Source organism: Drosophila mojavensis, unplaced genomic scaffold (assembly GCF_018153725.1).
Source record: "Drosophila mojavensis isolate 15081-1352.22 unplaced genomic scaffold, ASM1815372v1 contig_74, whole genome shotgun sequence".
In the NCBI taxonomy this organism is placed as follows: domain Eukaryota; kingdom Metazoa; phylum Arthropoda; class Insecta; order Diptera; family Drosophilidae; genus Drosophila; species Drosophila mojavensis.
Genome location: NW_025318899.1, coordinates 18108914 through 18124637, shown reverse-complemented (window position 1 = coordinate 18124637; position 15724 = coordinate 18108914). Strand labels below are relative to the sequence as shown.

The window sequence follows — 15724 nt, the reverse complement described above, 5'->3', positions numbered from 1 at the left end:
CTGTAATCCATCAATTACAGCATACACATGTTCAAGTAGCATTACAACAACAACAGCTACTACAACATTATTATTAAGCACAGGCTGCGACTGCGTGCTGCCTACAAAACAGCCACAGCGACGACTTAACAGCTCTCTCGCTATCTCTTTCTCTGTCTATCCAACAGGCGCGCATGCAGCAGCATGAACCACTTTCGTTTTCGACAGCAACATGGCCGCCATGATAGAAAGAAGAGGAAGAAGAGCCCAAAAGTCAATGAACGTTGCGCGCTCGAGTAAGTTGTTGTTTTTGCTTCGCTCGTTTTGTATATTATTTTGTTTTCTGTTGTTTTTTTTTTTTTTTTATATTTTTATATGCTTTCATAATCGATATGAACGTCGCAGCATTTCCTGTACAACTTTTCCGGGCTTGCTCTTAATTTAAACAAATTATTACAAAATTTAATAAAAAGCAAATGCTTGCAAGCGTAACAACATGAGGAATTGTGAAAGAGTGCAAGAGAAAGATTCAAATTGCCTGATGGAGAGAATGAGTGAGGGAGCGAGCGGGCGAGAGAAAGAGGGAGAGAGAGAGACATGCGTAGGCATGGCCTCGCTTGCCTTTATGAATTTAGGTTAAGTGCGTTCATTCAACTTTTAACATAATTTCGAAATGGCGCACAGTTGCTGTTGCCGCTGCTCCCATTTATCATGCGGGTGTTGGAAATTTGTTTAAACAAAATTTACATAAATGTAGTTTGCCTTTGTATGCGAGTGTGTGTGTGTGTGAGTGTGTTTTGTTGCTTTTTTCAGGGCAGGCAGCTAACAACTTTTACTTTGCCGTGAAATCGCGCGCTCTATACAAATGTTGCAATACACATACATTCATGCTTACACACACACATACACTCATACACACACACCCAGCCAACCAACCAGCTGAAATTTCGTTCATGGCTGGTCAATGAACTCAGTGATAGTCGTCGGCTGTCGTTCGTTAAGTTTCGTTGTGTGTTCGGTTTTTAGCCTCTAATGATTGTTGTTGCTGCTGCTGTATTTTGTTTTTGTTTTTCTATTTTTATTGTATTTGAGCTTGACTCTCTGCAGTGAGTATTGAGTACGTGTGCGTGCGTGTGACTGTGTGTGTGTGAGTAAGTGATTTAGGACTAGAGGAGTGTAAAAGCTTGTGTACTCACCATCACGGCTCATGCCAACGGCAATGCATTTTTTCAGGCGACAATATTGACAGCGATTGCGATTGATACGCAAAATGCTGCACTGCTGATTCTTGGTGCATGGGCGATATTGGATCTTTTGCTGTATCGAGCGACGGAAGAAGCCCTGGAATTAAATAAATTGAAAACAACAAATTATTAATGATTTATAATTTTGAATAAATTATAATAATTTAATTTTCAAATTGTAAATATGAAAGAAGATTTATCAAATGAAATTAATTAAAAATGTATAATTTTATGATATGAAATTTTAAACAAGAAAAAATCTAATAAAAATGTAAATTTCAAGTGACTTTCAAAAAAGAATTATATAAATTTTAAATGGTATATGGTATAGATTTGTATATTATTTATAGCTATATATATTATATATACATATAATCAAATTGGTCATACTAGCTGCTCATATAAATAAAAATAGAAATCAGGTCAATGAAAGTTAATATATTATTCGAAATTCCATATCATTCTCTATTCCAACTAATATCTATATCTAATTAGACTCATTTGCCACCTACATCAGCATTGGCATCCTCAATTGCTGTCGTCGCTTTGGCGGCAGCTGTGTTGCTGTTGCTGTTGTTGTTGTTGTTGTTGCTGCTGCTGTTACTTAAAGCTGTGTCCAGCTTCTCGTCAAACTTTTGACACAGATAGTTGAGCTGCGACGCCTCCAGGCGCTGATGATGCTGTTCGCACAGCTCATCATCACAGCCCGAGTCCTGGGCGTCCATATCCTCGATCAGCTGCTTGTGTTGCTGCTGCAGCTCCTCGTCGCTGCTGCTGTTGCATGTGCAACAATTGCCAATGCCATTTGTCAGTGACTGCGTGCTCGAGTTGCTCAGCAGCGAGCAATTGCTGTCGGAGCTGTCGCGTCGCTGTTGCTGCTGCATCAATTGCTGCTGTTGTTGTTGCTGCTGTTGCTGCTGCTGTTGTTGTTGCTGCTGCTGCTGCTGCTGATGAGTTTGTTGCATCAACAAATTGGCAATTTCTTTGTGTGTTTGCGCGGAGAAAGGACTATCACAATGCAGTTGATTGAGCTTGTTGCTGGTGGGTTTTGTTGCTGATGTTGCTGTTGCTGCTGTTGCTGTTGCAGTTGCTACTGTTGTTGCTGCAGCTAGTGTGGTTTGCTCCAATTCACGCTGCTTCAGTTCACGCGCATAGCGTATTTTCTTCCACGGGCATTGATATTGCTCATAGTCGACGGCAGCAACTGTTGCCGTTGGGCTATTGGCAACATTGGCCTTGGGCGGCAATTCATCGTCGCTGTTCGCACAGTCCTCATCGATGCCCGATTCGCTGTCATTTTTGGCGCTAAGATCGGCGCATGGCTTTGGTGTTGCTGCTGTAACAGTTGCTGTTGCTTTTACTGTTGCTGTTGCAGCAGGCTGTTGCAGCAGCAATACAATTTGCTGCTGCTGCTGACTAATACTATTTGTTGTGGTTGCTGTTGCTGTTGTCTGGTTGGTGGTTGTCTTTACTAGTGTTGCAGGTGTTTGTTGCTGTTGTTGTTGTTTTTGTATTTGCTCTTCATTTTTCAGTCTTTTGCGTTGCTGTTGCAGTTGTTGTTGCTGTTGTTGCAGGTAAACAATTTGTCTGGGCTGCGGCTGCTGCTGCTGCTGTTGTTGTTGTTGTTGCTTGCTCAGCGGCCCTGATTCCAGCAGCTTGACCAGCGCCGAGTGCTGCTGCTTCAGCTGGCTTTTGATTTGTTGCTGCTGTTGCTGCTGCTGCGGTTGATGTTGCTGCGGTGCACTGACAATGTGCACATTGCTGTTGCCGGCTGTCAGCAGCACAATTGTTGTGCCGTGTTGCTGCTGCTGTTGTGGCAACTGTTGCAGCTGCTGCTGCAGTTGCTGCTGCTGATGCTGTTGCTGCTGCTGCTGTTGTTCCATTGCACAAACCATTTTTTATTAAAATTTAAACTTTTTGGTACCACAATGACACTTGAACTTCTCTCTCTCTCTCTCTAGCTCTCTAGCTTCTCCTTCGATCTAGACTGCTGTTGATTTTGCTCTACAATTTGCTAATAAGGAACATTGCGTTTGCTTTCGCGTTTTGCTTTGATTTCAATTTGAAACTCAATTTTCATTCACTACACCAACGATTTGAGCGCCAAAAACTTTTGATAGCGCTTTTCGGAAGTCTTGATGATCTCTCTCTCTTTCTCTTTCTCTCGCTCTCTCTGGCTTGATCTCTTTGTATTCGGTTTCACAGCACTGGCACCAATAAAAATAATAATGATACTATATGATTGATATATGATTATTAAAACTATTTGTAACGTTGTTCTAGTTGCTCTTATTTTGCCGTTTTAGTTTTCAGTTTATCTTCATCTTTCTATTTAGTTTATTCTCTTTCGCGCGCTTTTCATGCTCTGCACAACCGCTGCTAACGACGAGCAATTTGCGAATGAAAGCAGCGCCAGCAGCGCCAACAACTCATGCCTGTTCGCTATGCTTCGGCTCCAACTTCGGCAAGCGACGAATCGTTAGTGCATGCTCTCGGCTCGTTTGCTCTCTCGCTTACTAGCTGCGCTGCCGCTGCTACTGCTACTGCTGCTGCTGCTGCTGCTGCCAACCTCGCGCCACATATTGTTTTTGTTTTTGTGCACTAACTGAGGACATTCACTCCAACGTCGACGTCGACGCGAGCTGCTAACAATAGACGCCACTGGCGCTGGCGCTGCTGCTGTTGCTGCTGCTGGTGGGGGCGCTTTTTGTTGCTTGTTTTTTGTATTGTAAACAATTCTTGGAACACCTACGCGACGCAGATTTTGTAGGTAGCTTCTGCTACTGCCACCTGACTGATCAGCTTTGTTTGATAACAGCAGCAACAACAATGCCAACACACAAACACACAAATGCACACATCCATATGAGCTTAGAACATTTGTTGTTGTGTGCGTGTGTGTGTGCTTATTTTGAAACATGAGTGACAAATAAGATTAATTGATATTGAGTGGGCGGGGCATATTGATATGGGGGCGGAAACAGCGCTATCAACCAATATGACAGGCATAAGAGGATCGCAGATCTGGAACGGCTCTCAAACTATTTTCGGGTAGGTAGATTTATAAAAAAAAAATAGTTCTAGGGAAGTTTCCAGAAACTGTGAAGTGTGTGTGTGTGTGTCAGTGTAGGGGGGATTATAATTGCCCAACTCGTAGCTATTAATCATATGGCTTTAGTGACATACACACTGAAAAGTGTTGCCCCAATTATGGGCAAGAGAGAATACTTGATTACTTAACACTCCAGCGCTGTCCCGAAATGCACTCTATTCGTTTCATGAACTACTAAATTTAACGCCTCGTTATTAATAATATTAAATAATATTTTGGCGGCGCGCTCTTTCTTTCTTTCTTATGTGTTTTTTTGTTATTTATTTCATTTCTTTTTTTAAGGCCACAGAAAACGTAAGAGACAACACACACAATAGCAACGACACATGCTGGAAGGCTACGTAACCAAAAAGCCCCGAACGCCGCGACGTCGACGACGACGTCAACATAATACGACGACGTCAGCAGAGGTTGGCTGACTGGCAGTTCAGTTCAACGAACCCCGCCATTGTCGTGACCCACTTTTCGGTCATATACCTCCAAATGTGGAGCTGCTCAGCGCTGAACGAATGAGCGAACGACCGAATAGCCGAATGGCCACACGAGCTAACGAGCAACCGACCGAGTGAGCGAGCGACCGACCGAGCGAGCAGACGAACAAATTGACTCTTCGTTCGTGCATTTCTGCTCTCAATTGCTGTTGTCGATGGTCGTCGCTGCAGCTACTGCTGCTGCAGTTTGCAAGCCATTGCTTTAACTTTTTAGTTTGGAGTTCATTTGAGCTGGCGGTCGGTCAACGACACAGAAACCTCAGGCGGACGACGGCATGTTTGTGGGCTTGGCCTCAAAGGGGCGGGCTAGCAGGGGCGGGCCAGCAGGGGCTGGGCCGGGGCTGGGGCAACAGCCATTGCAATACGGCGACTCTATGGCTAAAATGCGTTCAAGGAAATCTTTGGCAATGCAGCATATTCGAGCGGTTTGGGATAGGCCCGGAAAATTGCATCAGCTAGCATTTGGCGATACATGCTCAAGCGGCAGTCCGTAGTCACAGCATTATATAATTAACAACAATAAATTCAAAGCAATTAAGCAAAAAGAAAAGCCAAAACATAGCTCAAGCCTCGCTCGAGCTGTGAGCGCGAGTTCATTGCACTCAGCAGCGACAATTTGCACTCATTTCAATGCCTCACGGCCCCCGCAAATGAACTGCGGGCAGAGCAGAGTCGGGCTTACGTTTTGCACGCAGCGAAGAACCGAAGAACTTTCGGGAACAGCTGTGCCCGTTTCAGCCGCTCTCTCGTTCCCGCTCTCACTGTTTATGTGTGTGAGTTTGTGTGTTGGTCTATCACCTGAACGACGAGCTTGCAATGCGGCGCTCTCTCGCTTTTGCTCTCTTGGTCTGGCTGCCAAATGTGAATGAACTCTGCTGGCAGCTGCAATGCGAATAACAAGTTTCAAAGGAAAGTGAGAGCATTTCACGTTACACACACATTCGCCTAGCTGCCACTGTATGTGTGTGTGTGTATGTTAGTGTATGTTAGGCAATGAGCGCTTAAGCAGTGAAGCGTTTTCCCCCTTTAGCATGATGATGATTCGACATCGTCATTGTCCGAACCATAGGCAATATGGCAAGCATTATAATTCAGTATTTGTTTAATTGTTTTGTTTGTCTGTTTTTTTGCTTTACGATCAATCGCAGCTCTTTTTAAATATACATCGAAAAGTCATGAATGAATAGTTCCCTATATCTATAGACTACCTGTTGCCATTGCTGGCTGTGCACGATCAGTGGACCACAACTGACCACTTGACCCGCATCCAATATGGGCTGCTACTTGAAACTCACTTTACGGGCTACTGTAAGATCGGATCTTGACATCAATAGAAGAAACACAGAGAATTTAGTTAACTCAAGAGCATTGGAATTTCTAAACGATCTTCATGTGCCAACAGGATATGCTGCTGTTCATTTCACATTAATTCCATATTCATTTCATTTGAAATTTATTTCATATTCATTTCTTCTATCCCTCTCTCTCTCTTAAGCTTCAGGATCCGTTGCTGTTCATTCCCTATTCATTCCATATTCATTTTACATAAATTTCTAATCTCTTCTTTCTGCCTCTGTCTTTCGTTCAGCCTAGCACACCCTCGCTGAGCTTTGATTGTACGCTCTCCTAAGCCTCACTCAATCATAACTGTCTTTTTTCGAATTCTCTTTTGGGCTCGTCCCATGCGTAAGCAATTAGCACGTGCCTAACCGCCCCAGCTGCCCATCCTATCCGGAACTTTATGGCGCTTTACTGTTCAGTCGACGACGTTCGTCATGTTCTGCGGCTTGGTTAGAATTTGGAATTGGTAATTGGTAAAACCATTGCTTACCTTTGGCTCATATTTCATGGCCCATTGCTGGGACCCGGCCGAGTCATTAGGCCAGCAATTAGTTGACGAAAATATTGTACTATGTACAATAAATAAATGATGTTCAAATTACGAGTCGAGTCGAGCAGCGCCTGCTGCTGGCACATTTTTGGGTCAAAGTTCAATGCCCTGTGCGCGCATACCTCGCAAGGATATTTTCCGTTAGCAGTGAGAGGCACTCGCTCTCGGCCTCCCCCTCCTCCCCAACGCTTCATCACTCGTAGTCGTAGTAAAAAGGAACACGAGGTCAACCGCACGTACGCAACGCAAGCAGCTAGGCAGCCAGCCAGCCAGCCAGGCAGAAACGAGAGCGGAAGGGGTAGCCACATGACTGCCCCACCCACCCACAAAGTGTTTCCCTTTGGCCTCGCGCCTATTGACGTCACTTTTGCAGTCGCTGCGCTGCGCTGCGCTGCGCTGACGCTGAGTTCGTTCAACTCGTTGCCTCATGGTCGCCTGCATTCGAGTAGTTGTTGTGGTTGGACTAAGGGTTGGGGTTGGGGTTGCAGCTTGGGGCTTGAGGGTTGGCACAGGAAATGCCATTATGAAAAGGCAATGTGAAATCAACCGATTTGACATTAATCACCTACCCGTGCTCAATAGTTAATCAATATATTAGTAATTGAGGGCAATAATTTATAACTTATTTACTTTACCCAAAGCCGAAAGCTTTGATCTGTCCGATGAACTTTAGCATACGTGATATTAGCCCAATAATTAGTGGACTTATCAGCGAGATTCCACGAAACGAAAATGACAAATTTTAAACATAATGCTGAAGCATAAAAAAGAGAAAAACAATAAAACATATTGAACTCTGTTTGGGCCGAGCGGAAATACCTTTCACATTTCTCACCAGCCAAGCGCTGCGAAGGGCAACCAAAAACGAATAAGAAGAAACAAATGTAGAAAAGAGACAAATTATCCTGCCAGGGCAGCATCTGAGCGCCCAAAATACACCACAGTCCAAGCAACAACAACAACAACAACAGCAAGAGCCAAGGAGACCAACGATTGAGGACATTGCACCGCAATAACCTTAAAGAAGCAGCACAGGCTGAATCACAGTCAGAGACAGCAAAAGCAACAGCAACAAAAGCAGAGAGCAACAGAACCAAAGAGAGAGAGTCGCACAGTCACACTCACTTACTCTCTCTCGTTCTCTCTCTTTCACTCTGCCGCTGCTGCTGACTTGGCGCGCAGCAAACAGTGCTTGCTCCAAAGAACATTTGATTTTTGTTTTTGCATAAGCAGTGGAACGGGGTGAAACGAAACGAGCTGTGTGCGCGCCTAGGCATAGAACATTCGAGCAAGCGAGCAACGGGTGAACGGGCAAGCGGACAGGCGGGCAAGCGGGCAAACGGGCGAGGCGAGTGCTGAGCATTCACAGTTAGAAAGCTCCAGTTAGGCTGTGCGATTTGTAGTGGGCAGAGGAAATGACCTCAGGAAGGAAATGCAATGCATTTAATTGGCCAAATGTGTGTGTGAGTGTGTGTGCATAGCTGTTGTGAGGGAGTGGATAAATGTAACTAAGCAGATATAATTATATGTGCATATATATATTTATTTATTTTATTTACATATTTTATAAATATTTTTTTTTTTAGATTTTTTTATTTAAATATAATTTTTTAGATATACATATATTTATATACCTATGCCTATTTTCAAAGACAAATCTATGTTAAGTAAGCTCAGCTCTGATGAGCTCCAACAACTTTACATTTTGAGTGCCTGCTCGAGCCTTGAGTGCTCCAATCAAATGAAATTGTCCTTTAACCAGTCCAATGAACTCAAAGCATGCCGAGCAGCAAAATTGTCAGCCAGTTGCTGGCGGTGGTGGGGCGACAGGGGTTGGATCGTTCGGAATTTTCTTTTTAGTCGGGCAGCTGAAAATTGGCGCGCGCGCTCGCGTCGCTGGCAAATGGAAGACACCTGTGTGCCCTGTCAAACAATGAAGCAGAAAGTGCCACCCTCCGCCCACCGCCCACCGCCCACTGCCTCAGCCAAGCATTTCACTTTTGCTGCTGTTGCTTCCAACGAGCTGTGTATGGGTGTGTGTGTGTGTAGGTGTGTGCGTGGGGGGTTGCGTTTGCACAGGGGTGGGTTGCACAGACATTGCTTTGACCCAAATAGCGTGCGTTGAACTTTTGCTGCGGCCGGATGAGCGAACGGTGAAAGAGGCGAGAAACGAGAGGCGAGCAGGAGGCGGCAAGGTAGGAGAGAGCGAGAGGTCTATGCTAAACATTGGGCATGGAACGCCAGCAAACGTTTTAGGGGTTACGCTCAATTGTGCTTGTGTGCGTGTGCGTGTGTGTGTGGGGAACGAAAGTGTTTGGACAGCCGCTAGGTGGCGCTGCAGCAGCAGCAGCAGCAGCATTAACCTTAAAAATTGCTGACTGGCTGCTGCTGCTGCTGCTGCGGCTGCCTGGTCATGTGACGCTGTGCTCTGCGCAGCTGGAGCAATGACCGCAGCTCGACAAAGTTGAAGGATAAACGAAGCGAAATGCAATTTGCAATCAGGCAGGAGGCGGCCATGGGGCGTTGGAGCTTTGGCTAGATAATTTCAGTTGTGGTTTTGCACAGCGCCGCCTGCTCAATTATATGGCGACTCATAATTAAGAGCCTGACCCCCAGGCCGGGCCAAGCGATTGCCTTCTGCCTGGCTAACTACATTTCAATCACATTTCATGCGCCATGTGTGCTCCACTTATTTCTATCTATATATAAGTATAGTACGTGTCTGCTCTGATATATCGGTATATACATATATATTCACTATATATATTCATATTTTTATCTACTTGCTCTCCATCGCCTGTGCGTAATTTGTGCTAGTTTTTTTGTACTTTTTCTTTTTGTTTATATTTTATCTATCTATCTATTTATTTATTTATTATTATTATTATTATTTTTTTTTTTTTTTTTGTTTTCGCTTTAGCTGCCCGTGCAAGTTCATCGAACTCCACGCAATTATTTTGCGATTATCTTATTTCAATAGTTGTGTCTGTGCTCTGCCGACCTCAGTGGGCCCAAAAAAACAAGAACCAGCTAAAACCGCCAAGCGAACGTAATGTAAGTTACAAATGGTACTACAGATACTCTAACAATAGCTACAAGTTGATGGAAATTCAGTAAATTCAGCTTCTAGTTAGTTGTAGGCTATATGAATAGCTCGTGAGCTGGATGTGATATATTCTATAGCTATAAACAAAAGCTAAAGCTGTTTACAAGTCGCTCTTCTAGTTCTTTACCTTGATTACCTAGAAGTTATGCTATAGCTAAAAGAGATGCTAGCTGTTTTTGTTGCTATAGCTAAAAGAGACGCTAGCTGGTTTTAAGCTACTTTTCTAGCTCTTTTGCTAGATGTTAGAATATATTCGTAAGCTTAAAGTGAAGCTGCTCTCTAGCGGATCTATTGTGGCTACTCGTCTGGGTATTTATTTCATTCTAAGAATTTATTCCATAGCTATATTCCAAAGCTTAAAGTAAAGCTTTTATCTAGCTGTTTTTATACACTCGTCTAGCTGTTTAGTTAGATTTAATAATTTCTTTTATTGCCAAGTACTAGATTAATGCTAGTATTCTGGCTATTTTTAAGCTAAATGTCAAGCTCTTTAGCTAGCCTTTCCCAGCTTTAACTTTAGCTTTAGAGTTAACTTTTCTCTAGCTAAATACTAGATTAATAATCTAATAATCTGACTATTTTCAAGCCACTTGTCTAGCTCTTTAGCTAGCTATTCCTAGCTTTAGCTTTAGCTTTGCGGTTAGCTTTTCTCTAGCTGTTTTTTAGCCACTCGTCTAGCTAAATCCTAGATTGATGCTAGTATTCTGGCAATTTTGTCCAGCTCTTTAGCTTTTTCAGCTGCTCTAGCTCACATTTGAGCCAGTCCTAAGTTACTTTATCCAAGCAAATCAGTTTAGCTAGTGGGAATACCCCTACCGAGGAACGTTAAACAAAAACCTGACAACTGGCGCCTGTTTGTTATTTGTTATTTGTTGTTGGAGCACAATTATGAGCCATTATGTGCTGATTGTTATTTGGGCACGGTTGTCCAAATAAACAGAATACACACACATATGTGTGTGTGCCTGGTTGTGTGTGTGTGTGTGTGTTTAGTTGAAACAGAATCTAATCCATGTTGGGCCATTGGCGTCACGGCTTGACGCAAATGCTATTAAAAACAGTTGGGGCAAACAGAGAGAAACTTGTTTCCACCAGAGACGAAAAATGCTGCAAATGTTGGCTTATACTACAACAACAACAACAACAACATGCAGAAGACAGAGGCAAGGTCTTTTGCGTGCAAATCCAGCCAACTACCAACAAAATCTAACTGCAGTTCTGCGCAGGTCGTTGCCATTTGACAAGCCAACACACAGAGAGAGAGACAGAGAGAGAGAGAGAGAGAGAGAGAGTCATAGAGCGAGCGAGCGAGAGAGCAGGTGATGAAGGCAGAGAGTGCAGTGAACTTTTACGGCCCGGATTCGAACCCCGATTTCGATGGCTCTGCTCACCCACCATTAATGCAATTCGAATCGTTTGTTGTTGTTGGCTTTTCCATTTTTGGTCAGTTGGAACTCTTAATGACGCCCCGGCTGACATAAGAGTCAAATAAAACAAAAACTAACAAATAAAGAGACGGAGAGAGAATAAGAACTGTCATATAAATTGTTGGCGTTTCGTCGTCGCTGCCTTTAATGACTCACACAGCAAATCATTTTAGCCACGCCCCTCGCCGACCATGACGCCCCCCCTTGTTCGCCTTTGAGTCGTCGTCTACAAAGGCGGCTCACGTGCCAGCGGGCAATGTCTCTATATATGGGCGTTTATTATAGATACCCTGTAAATAGTTACGGGTTAACTCAGTGTTGGTAAATGGATTTGATAACTAACGGCATATATGGACAGATATATGGAGCAGCTATATATATTTAACTGTATCTTTGTTCTATACCTATGCATTTTTAGCTAAGGCTAAGTTAAGATAATATTTGTATATTCCAAAAATAGAAAAAAACACCTAAATTTATTTATTGCTTATAAAAATTATAAAGAGTAATAATATACAAAAATAAATGTTTTTTAATTAAAAAGGTTCTTAAACATAAACAAAAATTGTAAAACAATATTAAATAAAAATAATTATAAAAGATTAAAAAAAAACCTTTTCAATATTAAAAAATATATACAACAAAATAAAATAAGGAAAAATAAAATAAAATAAAAAATAAATAAAAATAAAAAAGAATATAAAAATATAAATTTGTAATTTTCAAGAATCAGGAATTGAAATTAAAAAAAAAAAGAAAATAATAATAATAATAATTAAAGAATATTACTTTTTTTTAATAAATATATTTTTTATTTTATTTTTTTTATTTTCTTATAATTTATCCGCTTTATAATTTATAATTAATTAATCATTATTTTATTTCTATTATTATTATTTATTATTTTATATTTATTTATTAATTTTTTAAATGTATTTTTTTTAATTAATTTATTTTTTTTATTATTATTTTATAAATTAGCTGTTTTAGCTTTGTAGTTGTTGAGTATAAAAATTCAATTAGGAATTTCTTCAATCAGCCTTTTATTCATTGTAAGCTAGGGTATTTCTGGTGCCAGCAAATCGCAACGACAAACTCTTTCAATTTATTTAATTTTGTACATATGTATATTATTGTTGTTTTTATTTTTGTTAAATTTGATTTGTCGAGTCGGCTCGAAACGCATGAGATCTCACTCCTTGGGTAAGTGGGCGACCCACGGACGGCGACGACGGCGACGGCGACGACGGCGACAGCCATTTGCACTAAATGGGGCTGCAGCTGCGTTTGCAGTTTGTTCAATTATGCAACAGTTGCTGCAGCAGTGGCAGTTGCAGTTGCAGTTGCACTCGCATTTTTGTTGCATTATGACGCTCGCTTTTTACTTTATTTATGACAAAACTGGCGGCAAATTATTTTCAATATTGAGTCATCAAGCGGACCATGAGAAAAATGCCAATTCAACGAATACAATAACTTGTAGAGGCTGTCAAGCGTTAGGGGGCGTGGCAATAATGACTAAGACAAAGAATAGCTTAGCGAGGCTGGAGAACAAGCGAAATTCTAGAAAAAGGCGCAAGCTTTAGGGTTTACTTTGAATTGATTAGAAATTTTTTTTTTCGTAAATTTTTTCTTTACGAAGCTCTACAAATTTCTAAACAACTGAAAGAGATAGAGAGAGAGAGAGAGATAAAGAGGATTGACTCTCCCTCTATCGTTCAATTCCTGAATTCCTGTTTACAAATGTCTAGAAATATCTAAACAGCTGATAGAGATAGATATAGCAAGCGAGACTGTCTCTCCTACTCTCTCAAACTTATTTACCAACTTCTACAATATTCTAAACAATGTTAAGACTTACTTAAAATATAGAATATTGAGCCCATAATATTCATATAATATTATGTTGATAAATGTTTTCACAATCTTAAGTCTCTGCTCTTCACAGTTTCGATCTCATCTGAAATTAGATTAGCTTATCTTCTATATTTTGGATACCTCTACTTCTGTCCAGTTTATTGCATCAACTAGTTATGTCTCTTTGCCTCTGCCACCTCTCCTCGCAACGTTCCTCTCTAAAATTTTGGCTGCCTTTTCAGTAGATTCAGCTTGAGCTCTTGTTGCATGTTCGCCTTGTGGCAGCAAAAGTGTGTTAAGTGTGTTTAATGTCTTTTTATATAAGTTTATTTATTTCTGTTATTTATTTTAATTTTATATCTTTTGAGGTAGTTGCCCCACAGCCCCACACCCCCGCCCACCTTAATGCACACACGCATCGAGCGGCAGTGTTGCACAATCTGCAAATGTTTATAAACTTGCGAGTCTTTATCAAAATGTTGACAGCGCCGCAGCAGCGGCAGCAGCAGCAGCAGCCGCAATCGTAGCCGACGTCGATGTCTAATAATAATTTATTTTATTAATTTGAAAATCACATTTTGCTCGACAAGAGCAGCGAGAAAATTGCATAGCAAATGTTGTTGTTGCAGTTGTTGTTGTTGCTGTTGTTGTTGCAGTTGTTGTTGCTGTGCCTCATGCAAAGTGAGGTCGCTGCCGTTCAATAACCTCGAGCGCAGCTACGCAATTGCAGCAGCAGCAGCAGCAGCAGCAGCGCCAGCTACGTTGGCGCATAGCAACAACAACAACAACAACAACAACAACAACAACAGCAACAAGAACAGTGACTGCAACAACTATGCCACACTCGAGTGTCATGTCATGTAAGTATGCGTATGCGTATGCCTGTGCGTATGTGTGTGTGCGTGTGAGGCACTTGGCAACGCTGCCGTCGCTTCGCACTAATCGTCTCGGTACATTCAACCACCCACCCACCCGCCGCTCGCCCTCTCTTTCACACTCGCTTGCCTGGCTATTTGTTTGCTTGGTAATTGGGCAGCGCTGCTGCTGGGGCAAGGGTTTCGGGCTGGGCCCACGGCCCACGGCAGCGTAACGCATTCTAATGCAATAACTTACTCAGAATTGAATGAGTCTCTACACATATACATAGACATATATATAACTATGTATATAAATAGTTATAAAAGCCACACATACCTGTAACGAAATGAATAAAGAACAACTAATTAGTTCAAGTCAAATGTGTGTATCAAAAGTAGTTAAGACTAAATAGTTAGGGAAAGGAACTTAAGAGCAGTTGAGGCTACTTAGATTAACTAAAGTAGTTCTCTTGCACACTTAGATTAGAGCAAGACTTATTTTAGTGCAACAGATTTGCTCGTAAACAGTCTATTTATAATTATGTATGATTATAAATATAATGCATACGCCATATAGCACCATATGGCTGATATCTGAAGACTTGCAAATGCAATCTTGTGCTTTAAATAGTAATGTGAACAATTCTACTACGAGCATGAATCAGTGGAGTATCATAAAAATGCCTAGCCATAAGAAAATTGAGTGCAGATCATAAAGAAGTCAAAAATATATTTTATAAGAATTTTATGAAATTAAAAATGTTAAGTAAAATGTCGAAAAAAAAATCTATAAAAATATAGAAGCTCCTAAAAATATATTTATTTAAATTAAAGAAATTGTCTAGAAAAATAAACGTGAGTTAAAATATTATCAAACTTCAAAATATGTAACTAAAATAAAATAAATTAAAATAACAAAATAAAATTTAATTTAAAATAAAGTAAATAAAAATTGAATTTAATTTAAAATAAAATAAATAAAAATTAAATTAAATTTAAAATAAAATAAATAACATATAAATTTCAAGTTAAAAAAATTAAATAATAATTTAATATAATTCGAAATAAAATGAATAACAATTTAATTTAATTTAATATGCAAAAAAAATTTAATATAGGTTATTAAAAATGATTCCACATTTAATTAATGAACTATAAAAATATATTTATACATATATGATTTCTTAATTGAAATAGGTAAAAAATAAAATCCAGCACTATAAAGCAAACCTTATAAAGTGTGCTTTTACCCATAGCCCAGACAAACCTCAATAAAATCCCCTCACAATATTTAGACTCAAACAAACATCAAATACCATAAAGTTCTTGAGTTCTTCCCATTTCTCCGTTTAACAGACTTCTAAAAGGCGCATTTAACCCACATAGCTTAGTCGACAGATTCTTGTAGCTGATATATAACAGTGCCACAGATATAGGTGACTGCACTCGGCGAGCCAATCAAACCCTACAAATCGAATTCGAAGCTTGTCACACTCAACTCAGCTATCAGATAGAGACATCAGCGAGCCTAACGAGGCCCATCAAATCATAACTGGGAGCCTTCAAATCACTTCAAATAACTTCAGTTGCGACACTTGACTTGCACCTGCTGCCGTTGTTGTTGCTGTTGTTGTTGTTGTTGTTGATGTTGGTGCTTCCGCCTGTGCAACAATCCATTTTCTTGTTGCAGCCATTTTGATTCCCATACCCGAACCGTTTTTGGGGCCAGGCCCAAGCAATTAAAGCGAATCAAAACACAG

At 40.8% G+C, this 15724-nt stretch overlaps 1 protein-coding gene across 4 annotated transcripts in view; it reads right to left on the bottom strand.

Annotated features, from left to right (window-relative positions):
• LOC6582911 (ecdysone-induced protein 75B, isoforms C/D) overlaps positions 1-15724 on the bottom strand; it is a 117820-nt gene that overhangs the window by 16995 nt on the left and 85101 nt on the right. For 3 of the 4 annotated variants that reach the window (XM_032731948.2, XM_044010080.1, XM_015162646.3), the window contains exon 3: positions 1176-1320. In XM_032731948.2, coding sequence (XP_032587839.1) covers positions 1176-1320 — 145 coding nt within the window. Of the gene's footprint in view, positions 1-1175; positions 1321-1735; positions 3603-15724 lie in introns of those variants that run through there. The other variant, XM_032731949.2, reaches the window with a different exon arrangement.